Here is an 18,427-nt window from a genome sequence, read left to right as displayed (position 1 = left end):
CCACGTATCTATCAGTAGCTCACTCCAGAGATGTAATGTGGACCTAGGTACCATACAGTAAATGGGTCACACATGCAGGGATAGTTAACAACAACTTGGAAGCCCCGATCGCTCAGGAATCTTCAGTATGGATATCTACAATGTATCACCACAGTTCTGATGGGAATGGACCTTGCCTTAGATGGACCGTTTCTCCAGGTTTAAGCCTTGAACATGACAGCGGAGTTGAGACCGGGCTTCAGGAGGAAACTAGGCCGCCTAGTTTCAATAGAGATGCATTGATGTTCGTTTTTCATCCATCAATGGATGGATGAAAAACAGCCAATTAGTCCGCATGTGTGAAAGGGGCCTAAAGCATATTCATTGATTTTTAGAGGCTTTACACACGTGGCTGCTCCTAAGGTTGTGGTCTTTGTTTGACATAATTTTTCTTATGGATTTCCAGCCACCACTTGAATTAAACCTAGCTAAATAATGACTGCAAATGTAATATATGAAATTTCTAGTAGGTATTTGGTCACTATAATACACTTGACTGGAAGTATTTCAGAAATTGAACAGGAACAAAATCTTATTTAATGGTATACTGTATACATATTGTTTCTTTAATTATTAGAGTTCACTGAAAGCTTCAACAAAACTCCATGATCTTTTGTTTCAAAAAGTCCTCTGTAGCCCAGTGAAGGTGTTTGATACCACTCCCATTGGTCGTATCCTAAACCGTTTCACCAAGGATGTGGATGAAGGTAAATACATCACTAGAAATTGTTCAGTTTTACTTTAAAGGTGAATCCACTTTTGTTAAAAACAGATATACTATTGGTATTGGAAATAGATGGACTTGTGTCTTTTATCAAGCTGACTAACTATGCAATTCTAATATATACAATTATTGTACAAACCCTTTTGAATTTGGTGTTAATCGCAATGTCATCTTCAGTATCTCCACCCACATGGGTGCCCCTAACGCAAATTTATTTTACTTTCACTTTCAATAGATTTTTATTGTAAGTTTACAATAAAAATTGTACATAGACAGTGAATGTGCAAAAGAAAATTAAAACACGAGCACAAGAGCACAGAAATGTGTCAGTGAAACCAAGCGTTTTAGTGAGCAATGAAAGACAATATCCACCTACACTTTAAACTAAAGATAACAGCATATTGGCATAGCAGCATGTAGCACTCCTTTACACACAGCTCCGAGGGAGGCTGCAGCAGTGGTATTTATATTAAAGCACCAGCTGGCTGTCATACACAAAGCCAGCACTGGCACACTGGAATTGGCTGACGTTTACATAGGAGCTGCAGGGAAACAGCAGGAAGCATGTGTGGGTGCATTGTATAATTGGACAATGTGGTTTGGGTGATCCGCCCTTTTCTCAAGCCTGGGCTAATAGTGGGAGGTATATAAATGGCAGATATACACTAGGCCTCCTCAGTGAGCCTTAGCCAATACCATGGTGCCAGTGACAGCTCTGTCTATGACAGTCAGCCAGTACTAAACTCTGGATCACTGCTGTGCCACTGCTGCTTTACTATCACTATCACGGCTGCATTTGCTTTAGTCTGCTGCTTCCCCCTAGATCATGTCAGAAATTCAAAGTTGTCTTGGGTCCTTTACACACTTCCTGTGTTATCTCAAGGAGTCCTCCCAGTTCTTATCTTGCTCTCCAGAACATCTATTCCCTAGGCTGTAAAGATTGCAAGAATGGGAAGCATTCAGTTGTTTATTAACAGACAACTGGGCAGGGCAAGCACCAAGCTTTGCATTTAAAGTCCACAAAAAGGCATATAATGTCATTTCATAAGAGGGAATTAGGAGCATTTCTGTTGGATCAATGGGTATTTTTCTGTAGTTTCAGGATCTTTAGGGAAATGAAGCATGGGGAAATGTACATGTCTTGCCCTACTGCAATTTTTTTTATTTTGTACTGACATGTACAAAATAAAAAATTTTGTTACATGTCAGTACATCAGAAATAATCTGTTTTAGATTCTTTGATTTATAGCACTGGTTTATCCCCATATTATAAAGTTATATAAATATATTAATAATTTAGCTGTCATCATTTTTGATCAGGGAAATAGATTTTGTTGGGTTAATAACATCATGAAAAATTCAAAGTGAGAAATATAGGAAAGGGTATTATATGATTATAAAAGAAAGGGGATATTTAGGTGAAAAAAAGTTGCATAAACCATATTGAGTGTAGATGTAAATACCTTTTATTTATACATAAATCACTAACATTTGACCAGAATAATCCTATCATAAAATGGAAAGAGGGTCCCTCTAATATGTAAACAACTTCCTACTGTAATGAGGACTATTGATATCACTATATTTTACAGCAATAAGACATATTTGTTAATATGCTACAGAGCAAAATTACTAATATTGAACTAATTAGCCAACTTCATGTCAAACTGTCCACTTTTTGAATAAAAAAAAAAATATTTTTAGTACATGCCCTCAGATATGGTGAATAATTTATTTGTATACTTTGTTTAAATGTTTCTTTCCTCTGTTTCCTATATTGTTTTTTTTTTTTTCTTCTTTTTTGGTATAAAGGAAAAAGCTTGGGATCCTTGGTGAACTTTACCTACTCCAGATATATTTTGCCAAGTTGTGTTTCACAACTTTAGCTACCCCAGATATAGTTTACCCTTGTGTTTCAATTTACTTGATCCATGGACTCCAAGTTTTTTTTCAAACTGTTCTTACTTCTCCTTTAGTCTACTTGCCATTTCTCATGAGTTGTTATCCAATAGAGTTTAGTCTTAATTACTGTAAATTTTCCATGACCTTGCATAGAAATGATTGCTAATAGGAAGGTAAAGAAAATTAAAGTTTGTAAATGCATTGGGATTGCAAAGAGCATTGCACAGCTCTTTCTCAAGTTTTATATTGTTACTGTGTAGATGAGGGAATACAGTTTCAACCTGAATCTATTCAGTTGTGGGCCTTGTCACCATAAATGGAACAAAGTTCCTTGTTATCCACATGAACAGAAGCATATAGAGGTCTATAGGAAAATTGTAAATAGCCCTGCTGGGAGAAGACACCATCTGTGGTGAAAGATAAAATGAGCTTTTATTATTGACACTGAGAATACCTATAAAATGCTGTTTCCATAGTACTTAATAGAGACTCTGTCACAAACTTAAAAAACTGCAGGCAAAAGCAGAGAAAAATTAACTATTTTGAAACACTTACTGCTGTTTTTTCTCTTGCATAAATATATTTTATTAACCACTTGCCGACCGCTCACTCGAGCTCTACTGCGGCAAAGTGGTTAGTTCCCGCCCTGCGACGTTGACCTACGTCGCTGGACTCCTCCCCTTGTGGGTGGCGCACGTGCGCCGCCGGAAGCTCACTCCCGCTGTATTCAGTCACATTGGGAGTCGGGGCAGGGGAGGAGCGGCAGTGATCACTGCCGCTCTTCCCCGATCGTCGGGGAATCGAGTTTGGAGATCCGCCCGCTTGTGTAAACAAAGCGGGCGGATCTCCTAAGTGACAGACAGTGACAGATTGCAGGGTTCAGCATAGCTGAACCTGCGATCTGTCCCTGTGTCACTCAGTCACCTCCCCCCACACACGTTAGTAAGCACCAGGCATACATTAACCCCTCCCTCTCCAATAAAATTAACCCCTTCCCTGCCAGTGTTATTTTTACTGTAACAGTGCATATTTATAGCACTGATTACTGTAGTAACGTCACTGGTACCCCCAAAAGTGTCAAAAATGTCAGTCAAGTGTCCGATCTGTCTGCCGCAATGTTGCAGTCCCGCAAAAAAATCGCAGATCGCCGCCATTACTCGTTAAAAAAAACACCAAAAATAACAGAAATCTTTCCCTTAGTTAGTAAACGCAATAACTTTTGCGCAAACCAATCAAAATACGCTTATTGTGATTTTTTTTACCTAACATAGGTAGCAGAAAACAAATTGGCCAAAAATGAAAAAAAATTTGATTTTTACATTTTTTGGGGGGGAATTTCATATAAAAAATGAAAAAAATATTGCTATTTTTTCAAAATGTACGCTCTTTTTTTGTTTATGGCGCAAAAAGTAAAAATCGCACAGGTGATCAAACACCACCAAAAGAAAGCTCTGTTTGAGGGGGAAAAAAGTACATACATTTTGTTTGACTGCGCAATTATCAATTAAAGTCGCACAGTCCTGAATCGCAAAAAGTGGACTGGACATAAGACAGCAAAATCCTCCGGTGGTAAAGTGGTTAACCTGCATTGTGCCTTCGAATATACTAGAAAAATTGACTATGCACTTCCCTAGCACAGTCCCCTTCGCTCCTTGCATGCCATAGTCCTCTCCTCTTGTGGAAGTGTCTAATTAGTCTCTGCACTGACCCAGATCCTCCCTTCGCCTTCCTGCATAACCTTTTATGTAGTTGCTTGAGATGGAGCAAAGTGGAATATTATAGAGCAGTGATGGCGAACCTTGGCACCCCAGATGTTTTGGAACTACATTTCCCATGATGCTCAACTACACTGCAGAGTGCAAGAGTATCATGGGAAATGTAGTTTCAAAACATCTGGGGTGCCAAGGTTCGCCAACACTGTTATAGAGCATCACTTGAGTCAGCTCTGAGTCTACTGTGGCTGCTGACATCACATTCAAGATGGCAGTGGACAGAGTCAGACTTCTGGATGTCAACATAAGGGAGGCTTTTACATATACTGTAAATAACATGCATATGTTAAATGCATATATAATTTTAAGGGAAGATTGTTGTTAAAATGAATAGTCCGTTGCTGGTTGCCTTTAAGTTTGTGGCCAAATGAATACATTTGGTTCATTTTCAAACAGTGAATTCAGTTTCTGTTATTTGTAGTGTTTCTTCTTCTTCATAGGAAATAAATATTAAAAAACAAAAACACAGATTCAGTTTCATTGCTCTTGTGTTTCATAATAATGGATATTCTGTGTTTCAGTTGACGTACGACTTCCAAACCAAATGGAACAGCTTATTCAGAATATGATCCTTGTTTTTTTCTGCCTTGGTATAATCGGCTCAGTATTTCCATTCTTTCTCTTATCTGTGGTGCCTTTAAGTGTGATCTTCTATTTGGTAAACCGAGCTTCAACGTAAGTTACAAATCAGGGACTGCAGTGAATTTATGTGGCATTAATAAAGTATTTAAACCAGGCAGCATATTAAATTTGCTATGTCATATAGCTATATACACCATATGGCCAAAATGAGTTGACACCTGACTATCACTGCAACCTATATGGCCAAAAGTATGTGGACAACACTTCAAATTATTGAGTTTATGTGTTTCTAGTGAAGGGTATTGTTAATAATATAATTACAAGGACATTTTAGACAATTTTGTGCTTCCAACAGTTTGGGGAACACCCTTTTCTGTTCCAGCAGGACCGTGCTCCTCTGCACAAAGCCAGCTCCATAAAGACATATTTTTGGCACGTTTTGAGTGGAGGAACTCAAGTGTCCTGCACAGTTCTCTGAATGATGAACTTCACAATTTTGTGGAAATTCAGAAGAGGCAAGACAGTTAACTACAAAGGAGACTACCTCCATATTAATTTCCCTGATTTTAAAATTGGATTTCCAACAAGCTTATTTTGATGTGATGGTCAGGTGTCCAGAAACATTTGGCCATAGAGTGTACTTTTTCTCATAAACGTGCAGATGTTATTATTGGTCAGTATACAATGCCTCCAGCCAGAAACACAACAGTTACGGATAAACACTCGGCTACAAATATTACAAATCAGGGATGGAATATAAAACAGCTTTCATGATGGACCCATAGTGAATACTCAAATTTATATTGTATATAAATGTCCCTAAAATATTATATTCTATTTACTGTATTTAAACCCATAAAACTACCACACATGATGATTTAACCCTTACGCCAAATACACCTTGCATGCAGGGTACTGTCTATTGCTACAATTTACTTCATTAAAATCATCATTCACAATACATGGTCAACATTCAAGATACCATAATGGATATTAGAAATTTGCAACAGGCAACCTAATAGATCGTCAGCATAGTGCTAAACAAATTACCTTAAAAACATGATTGCATTTCATGTAAACACTGTTGTGTACACAAGTGTCTCCTTGTCAGCTACAAGTATTGTCCTTTATTTTACAGAGTGCTAATTCGTGAACTGAAACGCTTGGATAATATAAGCCAGTCGCCATTTATATCTCATGTTACATCAACACTACAAGGAATAACAACCATTCAAGCTTTCAGTAAATCCAGTGACTGCATTCTTAAGTAAGTTTAAAATGTCAAATTGATTCATTTATACTTTCTCATTTATGCGTTTTTATTTGTGGGGAATCTGGCTGCTTCTTTTGTTCAGATATTACATAGTGATCACCATTCAATCAATAATACAAAGTAAGGTGGTGCATAGTTTACACTACTTAGCGGAGCCCATATCATACAAAAAAAAAAAAACATGTTTTATAAAGCATCTCTACGCTATAGAGCATTTTATTATTATTATTTTTTTTGCAGTGCATTCAGTTATTGCACTCTTGTTTTAGAGAAGTCCTTTGTCCCTATAATGAGTTTAATATGGAGCTTTCTCAGTTCAGTTGCGTCCTTGCTGTTCCTGAATAAAAGTAAACAATCATTTTTTTTTTTGCACTGTATGTGGCTGTAAAATTATTACTGTTTCCATACACTTACAGGTGAAGTAAATGCAGTGCTGACTATAAATTTCAAAAAGGGACTGTTATCCATGATGCCTTGAAATTGGGCTCTGTGTTGCCAGTTGGTTTTAATACAATGTGCTGTTCTCTACTTTTTTCAGGTATCAGAAATTACTAGATGTGAACCTATCTCCATACTTTCTCTTCAGTTGTGCTATGCGATGGCTGGCAGTACGCCTGGATCTAATCAGCCTTGCTGTCATCACTGTGGCTTCAGTATGTGTGGTGTTCATGCATGGAAAAATAGCTCCAGCTTACGCAGGCCTGGCTATGTCATATGCCGTACAGGTACTGCATTAAAGGTTATGATCTATGTCTTGCTGTGTTTAGTGCATTCTAGTCTAGTCTACTGAATAACTAATTTTTTGTTGAGCAAAAAACAATCTCTTCTTTGTTGAATCCTACTTGTTTCTGCTCAGAAAGAAACAGCTCTGTGTTTAACAATGCCCTGAGTGATTCTGAATACGAGTGACTAGTTCATTATAAACAGCTGGTGCACTCTCAGTGTTCTGAGAAAATTTGCAGTGTCTGCATCCTTATAGAAGTAATTACCCTTTAGGGAGTATCTCACAAAAAATAAAATTTTTGTTGCAGAGGATGCCTAAAACCTGACACAAGCAGGAAATGACATTTTGGAGGTGCTCTGCATACCAACAGTGTACAGAACACCTCTAGGTGCCAAGTGGCATTGAATTGTACAGAAAACTACAGCACTGCTGATTGAGAAGGAAAGGTAATGTTTAATAACTGTGTAGCCAGGTGCTTGGCTAAGAATAGTTTCTCCCACTCTCTATTAGAGAGTGGGAGAAACATTGGCTGCAGCTGCTTTATGTAGCTACTGCCTTGCTGGGCTGAGCTGGTTAACAGCTATATCAGCAGAGGAGAGACACTCTACTGTTTTCAAAAGGTTTTTACTGCATTTCCCAGAGGAAGATTATCAGGGTGATGGGAAAGAGCTGCATTTTCTCAAGATGTACTGGATACAGCTGCCTCTTGCCATGAGTGAGCCTATTCTCCTGTGCACCAATGATACAAATGGGCCCCAATGCTAGCCCACTGAAGAGTTAGGATTAAAGACAGCTGCTACACAGAGACCTTTATCTATTGCTTATGCTAAGAGGTACCTCTCAGTTGACATTGCACCATATCCTAGCCATTCTCCTAGAGTGCACCCTAGTCTAGTTATAGTATTAGAATTCGCATTGCAGTTAATGCTTTTATGCACTGTTTATTGCTGACTTTACTGATTTTTGTGTTGATTCCTGTCCAGTGGTACAGATCTATTTTCTAAGTTACTTTGGCATAGTGATTATACTGCAAACTGGGCCCTAACCTACCTTCTGTGTGCTCATTTATGTTCAAACCACCATTTACTCTAACCCATATGATTAAATTGAGTTTATTTACCACTAAACAATCTTGTGTCTATTTCCTGATACTAATTCACAGTCAAGTTAAAGGTATCCACACTAGTGTTCAGTGACTTTCACTCAACCAGGTGTGCCAGAGGGGTTGTTCTTGAAGTCAAGGCGCAGAAAAGAGAACCTAGCTACTGTGGGGGTAACTCTACAACATTAAATTACAATATAGCTTGTGTACAATTTTACAGTATCTCACAAAAGTGAGTACACCCCTCACATTTTTGAAAATATTTTATTATATCTTTTCATGTAACAACACTAAAGAAATGCCATTTTGCTCCAATGTAAAGTATTGAGTGTACAGCTTGTATAACAGTGTAAATTTGCTGTCCCCTCAAAATAACTCAACACACAGCCATTAATGCCTAAACCGCTGGCAACAAAAGTGATTACACCCCTAAGTGGAAATGTCCAAATTGGGCCCAAAGTGTCAATATTTTGTGTGGCTGCTATTATTTTCCAGCACTGCCTTATCCCTCTTGGGCATGGAGTTCACCGGAGCTTCACAGGTTGCCACTGGAGTCCTCTTCCACTCCTCCATGACGACATTACAGAGCTGGTGGATGTTAGAGAGCTTGCGCTTCTCCACCTTCCGGTTGAGGATGCCCCACAAATGCTCAATAGGGTTTAGGTCTGGAGACATGCTTGGCCAGTCCATCACCTTTACTCTCAGCTTCTTTAGCAAGGCAGTGGTCATCTTGGAGGTGTGTTTGGGGTAGTTATGTTGAAATACTGCCCTGCAGCCCAGTCTCCGAAGGGAGGGGATCATGCTCTGCTTCAGTATGTCACAGTACATGTTGGCATTCATGGTTCCCTCAATGAACTGTAGCTCCCCAGTGCCGGCAGCACTCATGCAGCCCCAGACCATGTCACTCCCACCACCTTGCTTGACTGTAGGCAAGAAACACTTGCCTTTGTACTCCTCACCTGGTTGCGGCCACACACGCTTGACACCATCTGAACCAAATACATTTATTTTGGTCTCTTAAGATCACAGGACATGGTTCCAGTAATCCATGTCCTTAGTCTGCTTGTCTTCAGCAAACTGTTTGCGGGCTTTCTTGTGCATTATCTTTAGAAGAAGCTTCCTTCTGGGATGACAGCCATGCAGACCAATGTTATGCTGTGTGCAGTTTATGGTCTGAGCACTGACAGGCTGACCCCCCACCCTTTCAACCTCTGCAGCAATGCTGGCAGCACTCATACGTCTATTTCCCAAAGACAACCTCTGGATATGACGCTGAGCACTCAAGTTCTTTGGTCGTCCATGGCAAGGCCTTTTCTGAGTGGAACCTGTCCTGTTAAACCGCTGTATGGCCTTGGCCACTGTGCTGCAGCTCAGTTTCAGGGTCTTAGCAATCTTCTTATAGCCTAGGCCATCTTTATATGGAGCAACAATTATTTTTTTCAGATCCTCAGAGTTCTTTGCCATGAGGTGCCATGTTGAACTTCCAGTGACCAGTATGAGAGAGTGAGAGTGATAACACCAATTTTAACACACCTGCTCCCCATTCACACCTGAGACTTTGTAACACTTACGAGTCACCGGGGAGGTAAAATGGGTAATTGGGCCAAATTTGGACATTTAGAGGTGTACTCACTTTTGTTGCAAGCAGTTTAGGCAATAATGCCTATGTGTTGAGTTATTTTGAGTGTACAGCAAATTTACACTGTTATACAAGCTGTACGCTCACTACTTTACATTGTAGCAAAGTGTAATTTCTTCAGTGTTGTCACATGAAAACATATAATAAAATATTTACAAAAATGTGAAGGGTGTACTCACTTTTGTGAGTTACTGTATATGCTTTAATATTTGCTATATTTTCTTTTCCACAAAAATTGAGTTACCCTTTCTACATTGTATGAAAAGAGTAGACTAATATGCAAAGTTTAGTAACCCACTGCAAACTGTTTAGTGACGTTGAAATTGGTTGCTGTAGATTACAGCACCTACTGTTACATTGCTCTTACTACATACCCAACATTTCATTTAACTCTGTGTTTTGATCTTTCAGCTCACGGGGCTCTTCCAATATACTGTTCGTTTAGTGACAGAAACAGAAGCCAGATTTACTTCGGTTGAAAGAATGAATTACTATATTGAGGTAATATTATTAATAAATATGAAATTAGGAAAATATGTTATATCAGTAAACAAACAAGTGTAATAAATATTATTGATTTATAATCAATACTAGTATACTTTTGAATGATGCATATTTAAGTTGAAATTGTTGTTGTAGCCCATAAATGTAATACAGGCATACCCCGTTTTAAGTACACTCACTTTACATACACTCACGAGTACAGACACAGCCTGGTCAGCTTGGCATGGCTACTCCCGGTTTTTAACTTTGGTGTCTATGGGAAATCTTGGTCATTTTCACATGGCACTGCTCCCAAACCATAAGTGACAGGGATACCAAACGTAGGGAGCACCGAGAGGGGACCCAGGACTACAACATATCCTATTTGTGGCCAGCCAGCTTGCCAAGGTAATCTACCATATCATAGTCCTGGATCCCCTTAACATGCTCCCCAAGCTTGGTGTCCTTGTCAGCAGTGTCATGTCAAGCAGACCAAGAATTCCTATGGACCTAGTGTATTTACATGCATTGACAAATGAAAAAATGTATTGCTTCACTTTAAGTACATTTTCTTTTACATACATGCTCTGGTCCCATTGTGTACTTAAAAGTGGGGTATGCCTGTAGATCTTTCACTATTCTTTTTGATATTGCCATACAATAATGTATTTGGAAGGTGTGACACATATACTGTATGATTAGTGTAGTGATTTGAAATGCTTACTTATGCGCTGCCATTCTAACATGTGATAAGTCCAGAAAAAAGAATAGCTGGTGTTTAAAAAGTGTAGGATAAACATCTGGGGAAAAGTTGAGGTTGGCAATACAACCAGGTTACTTGGTTAATTTGTCCAGCAAAAAAAAGGGGAAATCTGATAGGTTGTTATGGAAAACCCGGCCAATTATGTCAGGATTAATTGAGTCTAGTTTTTATACACCAGAAAAATTGAGTCTACTGCTTCTGTTTCTAATGGAAATTAGGGTAGTAACCACCTTGTCCCCCCCCCCCCCCCCGCGCACACACACACACACCTCCCCAGAATAAAATAATGGTTTTTGATTCTTCTGTAGCCTTTATTGTGCTGAACTTAGTAGTAGAGTTACTACTATTATTACCTTAGTTGGCTAGTATAATTGCATCATTCAGGTGAACGTTTTTGGTACATCAACATTATCGTCATTACCAGACTTCACACATTTAGGACATGGCCGTTTGTAAACATTTAGTAGGGAAAGCCCCCATTCTACAGGGTGTTCCCTGTAAATGTTTAAACTGTGCTAGCACAGTACAAATTCCACCACTGTCCAAAGAATTGCATGCTGAATGAACCTTGTAATGTTTTACGTAACTGTGATGTTATTGGTTTCCCAGGAAATAATCAGTTACACCCAAGTATGAACTTTTAGTAATTCTCATGTTTACTTTTCTACATGATACAATAAATCATTTACTTCTTTGTTAGAGCCTTTAGTTTGCACAGGTTTTTTTTTTTTTAATCCGGATATTGGTTTTACACACGTATTGTCCATTAGCATGATTGAAATTCTGTTGTTATAGAGCAAAAGTCCAATCACTCCAGCAGAACTCCACCAAAGAAATTCAGCAGAGGAGCCTCCACCTCCCAGAGATAGTAGTGCATATAGAGATTAGAGCAGCCAATTCCCATCCACTGTTATTTGACAGTCCAACTTTAACACGCCACTGGTGATAAAAAGGTGTTTCACTCCCCTTTTGCCACCTCACTCACCGCTAATTATTGCCTCTCATCACTAGCAAAATTTGCTTAGTCCAAACCACAGCAAAAAACAGTTTTCTTGCTCTCAGGGTCCACTGAAAGTAAAAGCATAGTGGACACGGGCAATCCCCATAACATAATTCAGTTTCACACTTTTTATTAAAAAAACGTTAAAAATTTACATTCACAATGTATAAGTAATAATAACGCTCATCAATATTAAGCCAGGCAAGGGCCTTCTGTGTAATAGTCAGCGTCTCACTGCTCTCCTGGTTCCACGTCACATCCGGCAGTAGCTCTGATGTCAATTCCTGTTGCCATATAATCACTTGACGTATCCTCGTTCTGACTTTCTCTGAAGGCATCTTTGATGCTTGAAATTCGAATTAACCATCTTAAGACATGCCTTTCGCAGCTTGTATTTCTACAGACCACTACCAGGAAATGACCTATTATTGCATTAAATACTGATTTGTTAGGTCCAATTGAACAGATCTCTATAACCTCTTCAGCTCCGGAAGGTTTTACCCCCTTCATGACCAGGCCATTTTTTGCAATACGGCACTGCGTTGCTTTAACTGACAATTGCACGGTTGTGCAACGTTGTACCCAAATAAAATTGATGTATTTTTTTCCCTAACAAATAGAGCTTTCTTTTAGTGGTATTTGCTCACCTCTGCGGTTTTTATTTTTTGCGCTATAAATAAAAAAAGACCGACAATTTTTTTAAAAAAACAAAAAACAATATTTTTTACTTTTTACTATAAAATCTATCCAATAAAAAAAATTAAAAACATTTTTGGTAAAAAAACTCCCAAAAAGCGTATATTGATTGGTTTATGCAAAAGTTATAGCATTTACGAACTATGTATTAGATTTATGGACTTTTAATTTTTTTTATTGTTTTTATTAGTAATGGCGGCGATCAGCGATTTTTGGCGAGACAGTGACATTTCTCTGAACAAATCTGACACTAAGTGACACTTTTTGGGAATCAATGCTAAAAATATGCACTGTTACTGTATAAATGACACTGGTAGGGAAGGGGTTAACATCAGGGCGATCAAGGGGTTAGGTGTGCTCCTAGGGAGTGCTTTCTAACTGTAGGGGGAATGTAACACAAGATACACACAAGATAGGCAGACCGCTGTTCTGTCATTCTCCTGAATGATCGTGAGTGTCCAATCACAGCGGGAGCGTGGCGCGCGCCCCCTAGAGCCCTTTTACAAAATCACATACAGGTACATAACTACTGAACTTGGACTGTTTGTTTTAGGAATTATCTATATAAATGATTCTTCCAGCAGATCTACGATTCATTGGAATGGTACCTTAAAAGGTCAAATTATACATTTGCTGTACTTTTCTATCTAAAAGTCTATCATCTCAATAGTTTGATTTGACATGTTTTAGGCTGTTTCTCCACTCATGATTGCTAGAGAAGAGAAAATAATGCAAAATTCACTTTAACTATTTTGGGAATTTCCTCAATTTGCCAGTTTCTTTACTAATTAATGTTTCCACTATCGTTTTACATATACATTAAAGCTTTCTATGTAGGATTAGATAGACTACAGAAAAGGCAAACAAAATATAGTGATTAAAAAGAATGAACTGTAGTGAAATGATAAAGTTTTTAGCTGACCTTCATAAGCATACTTCTCAGACCTGATACAAGTTGTGGCAGAAAAAAAGGCATGAATTAAAAGAAATATTGTTGGAAATGGTCATATTTATTGGAGTCACTCTTTTCTCTGAGTATAGATTGATTTAAGTGCGCTGTCTATGACATTCTGGATGTCCTAGCTAAAATTAGTGACTGGTTAAATGTCTGATCTATTTTTAGTGAGTTGACATTTACTTTTGTGTTTGTCTAGCTCGTGCCTAGTGCACATGAAAAGAAAATTGGAGGAAAAGTGATTTCAAAGTGATCTTACAATAATCTGATCATTAGTACACTGCTTTTGAGAGCAGATTGCGACAGTTCATGCAAAACTATCGGAAGGGACAAACACGAAAAATTTTCTTGTATGATTCCCAAAATGTACGATTTTCCTTTAATCAGTACAGTATTCACCCTAAAAAAAAAAAATCAGAGACCAAGACCACGCATACTCAAAATGAAAGAATACATTACAATGCAATACAACACATTACATCACTTCCAAAGTTGTATTCTGTCGTACAAGAATTTTTGTAACTTTAGTAACCTTTTCATTTTCGATATGATATTAGCATTAAAAAAAAATGGATGACCATTCAGCTTATATTCTCATCATGTGTACAAGGCTTTAAACCCAGGTATTATGGTCTCAAAGTGGCATCAAAATGAAAGAAAAAATGAGTATTAAGGAAACAATTCTCAGTTTTTATATTCGAACGTAGATTGGCAGTATAACACACACTTGAGATTTGTAAAAAGAGTTCTAAAATGCATATCTATATTACAATTTGAAAGAAAACCTCTGTTTTTCAGGGTAAATTGTTGTATGGCTCATAGTGAGAGTTAGTGGTTCATAGCGGGAGTTAACAGAGTTACAGGGCACACCTTTGCCCCTACCAATATTCTGGGTCGGGCTTAGCTGTAGCCAAGGCTACACCTAAGCCAGGTGGGAGGCCTGGAAGAATACTTTCCTAATGTTTATTTATGGAAACTTACAAGGCACACCTTTGGTAACAGGTACATCATACATGTCTTGCACTTTGGGCTCACAGTAGGTTGTGTATCCTACTAAACTATACAGTATGCCAATGCATTATTCTAGTGATTTAAATAAACTTCCAAAATCTGGCCCTTGTTTACTTCCATCAGTCTTAAGTAGATACAATTATCCAAATGGAAAGTAGTAGAGCAGAATATATATATTGGTGGCATCTTATTAAGCTTGTCAAGTACTTGATCGGAGGCAAAAGAGCTGAGAGGACTCCCCTTAGGGTGATAACAGAGGATGCTATGCCCATAGAGGCACGGGTTGTCAGCTGCGTTGGGCTGAAGTGCTGAGAAGATGTTCACATGATGATGGCCGGACAAACAGGATGCACTGCAGGGCAGGAGTCCCTCAGAAGTACAGGCATTACTTGGCAGCAGGGAGAGACAGGAAGCAGAGTCAGGAGACAGGCAAATTGTCATGTATAGGAATTTAGCCAGAAGCAGAATTAGGAACAATTCGGGGTTATACACCAGAAATCAGGCAGCAGTAGTGTCAGGAGAACAGGCCAAGGTCATACACAGGCGATTAGGCAACAATAGAGTCAGTAGAACAAGCCAGGGGCCTATGATAAATAGTTGAGGGTCCCCACTCAGGCTGTTAAAGTCCAGTTAGTTGGATGCTGTTGACAAGTGAAGGTGCAGACATTGGAAAGGGCCGTCCAGACCCAAAGCATACTGCAAAACAGCAAAAAATAGCCCGACCACTATCTATCCATGATTAAGCCAGGAGTCAGAGCCAGGGATGGAAAAAAGATGGGCTAAAGGCAAGCTGGGTGAGTAACAAGGAATCCAATATTAGCATAAGCAGGAACACACGGGGGGGGGGGGGGGGCTGACAATCATCCAGCAACTTGTGAATTAGACTGCTGGCTTAAATAGGCCACTGGGCGCCAGGATCTGTCACGCATTGTGTATGCCATTCCGCACAGGTGTGCGCGATTGCGCGCAAAGGTACGCATTACTAGAAGTTCATGTGCACATTTGCATTTGCCTGAGTACCCGTAAGCATTGTCTTTGGCCCTGTTGGGTGCTGGCAGATGTGCCAGCTCTTCCGTGAACCATCTTTTGAAAAACTGCTTGACTAATCTAATTTTTACTCTTTATTTTCCCAGAATCTGGAGTCAGAAGAAACTTGTCCTGAACCAGTAAAGTCACCACCAAAAGAATGGCCTAAAGAAGGGGCAATAACATTTGAGAATGTTGAAATGCGTTATCGTGACAACCTACCATTAGTGTTGAAGAAAATATCATTCAGTATTAAACCACAGGAAAAGATAGGAATAGTGGGGAGAACAGGATCAGGTTTGTCTATACAAATGCACATCACTTATTTTGCACTTAAATTATAATTATTGATTGAAACCTCTCAGTAAATCTACCATTATATACTGTAGCATTTTTATACTCATGCTCAAATTACCAGGTAGACTTGCTCAATATTAAAACCTTTGCTACCAGTGACCCCTATCAGCCAATAAACTGGGTGTGTCTCAACTAATCTGCTAAGGGACTCTGAACAGAAGCCAAGCAGGAAAAGGACTTACACTGCAACCCATGCAGATACATAGCTTTTCAGACTAATCTGTACATAGACATCTACTAATTGATCCAGCAACCTGAAATTACTGACTTCCAGACAAAGCAGTTTTCATGGGACTGCTTCATCAAATGCTATTCAAATGCAAGCACTCTTTGTTGGTGCTTCACTGGAAAGCCATAGATTCCATGTGAGTTGCTGGATCAGAAAGTGGGAATCTATTTTTATTGACTGCATTATTTCAGATGTTTCAGTGTTTAAGGGTATATGCCATTTACCCTCTCTTTAGATGCAATCAGGATCAGGTGTATTGCTGCATTCTATGAACTGTTCAGTTTAACGCATACAGTATCTCTCCTTTGATTATACAGTGGGGAAAATATTTATTTTATTCCCTGCAGATTTTGTAAATTTGTCATTTTTATCATAGGTGTATTTTAAATTATAGAGACAGAATATCAACCATAAATTCTCAGAAAACACATAAAACAAATGCTATAAATTAGATTGCAGTTCAGTCAGTAAAAAAATAAATGTTTGATCCCCAAGCAAAATATGTCTTAGAACTTGGTGGAGAAATCTTTGTTGGCAAGCACAGAGGTCAGACGTTTCTTGTAGTTGGTGACCAGGTTGGCACACATCTCAGGAGGGATTTTGATTCACTTCTCTTTACAGATCTTCTCTAAATCCTTAAGGTTTCTTGGTTGTCTCTTGGCAACTTGAAGTTTCAGCTCCATCCATAAATTTTCTATAGGATTAAGGTCTGGAGACTAACTAAGCCAGTCCATGACTTTAATGTGCTTCTTCTTGAGCCACTCCTATGTTGCCTTGTTGGTATGTTTTGGGTCATTGTCATGCTGGAAGGTACATCCACGACCCATCTCCAGTGTTCTGGCTGAGGGAAGAAGGTTCTCATCCACAATTTTACAATACATGGCCCCGTCCATTGGCCCCTCAATGCGGCAAAGTCAGCTGTTTTAGCAGAGAAACAGCCCCAAAGCATCATGTTTCCACCTCTGTCCTTGACTGTAGGGATGGTGTTCTTAGGGTCATAGTCAGCATTTTTCTTCCTCCCTAAGAACACCATCCCTACAGTCAAGCATGGAGGTGGAAACATTATGCTTTGGGGCTGTTTCTCTTCTAAAGGTACAGATTGAATTTGCTGCATTGAGGGGCCAACAAAAGGAGCCATGTATTGTAAAATCTTGAAAGAGAACCTTCTTCCCTCATCCAGAACACTGAAGATGGGTCATGGATGGGCCTTTCAGCATGGCAAAGACCCAAAACATACCGCAAAGGCAATAAAGGAGTGGCTCAAGAAGAAGCACATTAAGGTCATGGAGTGGCCTAGCCAGTCTCCAGACCTTAATCCTATAGAAATTTATGGAGAGAGCTGAATCTTCGAGTTGCCAAGTGACAGTCAAGAAACCTGGTCACTAACTAACAAAAAACTTCCTACCTCTGTGCTTGCCAACAATGGTTTCTCCACCAAGTACTAAGTCATGTTTTGCTTTGGGATCAAATACTCATTTACTCACTGAACTTCAACTCAATTTATAACATTTGTATCATGTGTTTTTTTTCTTTTTTTTCTGGATTTTTGGTTGATATTCTGTCTCTATCCTTTAAAATACACCTATGATAAAAAATTATTGACCCTTCATTTCTTTGTAAGTGGGCAAACGTACAAAATCTGCAGGGGATCAAATAATTATTTTCCCCACTGTATGTGCGCCAATAATACCCAATTCTACATTTATACAAAATGATCATTCTTTAAACTTATTATTTTTAACTTTTTAACATTTATAGCTTTGATATTTATATATAAAACTTATAGAGCTGTGATATATACTGTATATTAAATTATATTCTGAATTATTAAGATGAAACCCGTATTTATATATTTTACAAAACCCCTACATGTTATTTCTCATAAGTTTAGGCATCAGTACATTTCGGGTTCTTACACAATACCAATGAGTATTAGTGACACAATAATATTAGTTGCACACTGAATAATTTTTACCTAATATAGCTTTTTATCTATTCTAATTATTCAAACTAGGGTTAAATGCATTTCATATGCTTTATACAGTATATTGCATACTATAACTTGGTACTGTATGTGTTCTTATAATTTGTTCAGAGGAAAGAAATTACTACAGATACTTAGCTTTTTTACTGAATAAATGAATAAAAGG

General features: G+C 38.5%; 1 protein-coding gene across 2 annotated transcripts in view; it reads left to right on the top strand.

Annotated features, from left to right (window-relative positions):
* Nucleotides 1-18,427, top strand: part of MITD1 (microtubule interacting and trafficking domain containing 1) — a 236,909-nt gene that overhangs the window by 110,086 nt on the left and 108,396 nt on the right. For both annotated transcript variants that reach the window (XM_082246937.1, XM_082246936.1), the window contains exons 20-25: nucleotides 617-746; nucleotides 4,959-5,112; nucleotides 6,158-6,286; nucleotides 6,831-7,017; nucleotides 10,169-10,258; nucleotides 15,799-15,988. In XM_082246937.1, the coding sequence (XP_082103063.1) occupies nucleotides 617-746; nucleotides 4,959-5,112; nucleotides 6,158-6,286; nucleotides 6,831-7,017; nucleotides 10,169-10,258; nucleotides 15,799-15,988 (880 nt within the window). The remainder of the gene's footprint in view (nucleotides 1-616; nucleotides 747-4,958; nucleotides 5,113-6,157; nucleotides 6,287-6,830; nucleotides 7,018-10,168; nucleotides 10,259-15,798; nucleotides 15,989-18,427) is intronic.

Source organism: Pelophylax lessonae (genome assembly GCF_965119305.1).
Source record: "Pelophylax lessonae genome assembly, chromosome: 2".
Classification (NCBI taxonomy): Eukaryota; Metazoa; Chordata; class Amphibia; order Anura; family Ranidae; genus Pelophylax; species Pelophylax lessonae.
The sequence above is the reverse complement of the archived record's forward strand: the minus strand, read 5'-3'. Positions and strand labels throughout refer to the sequence as shown.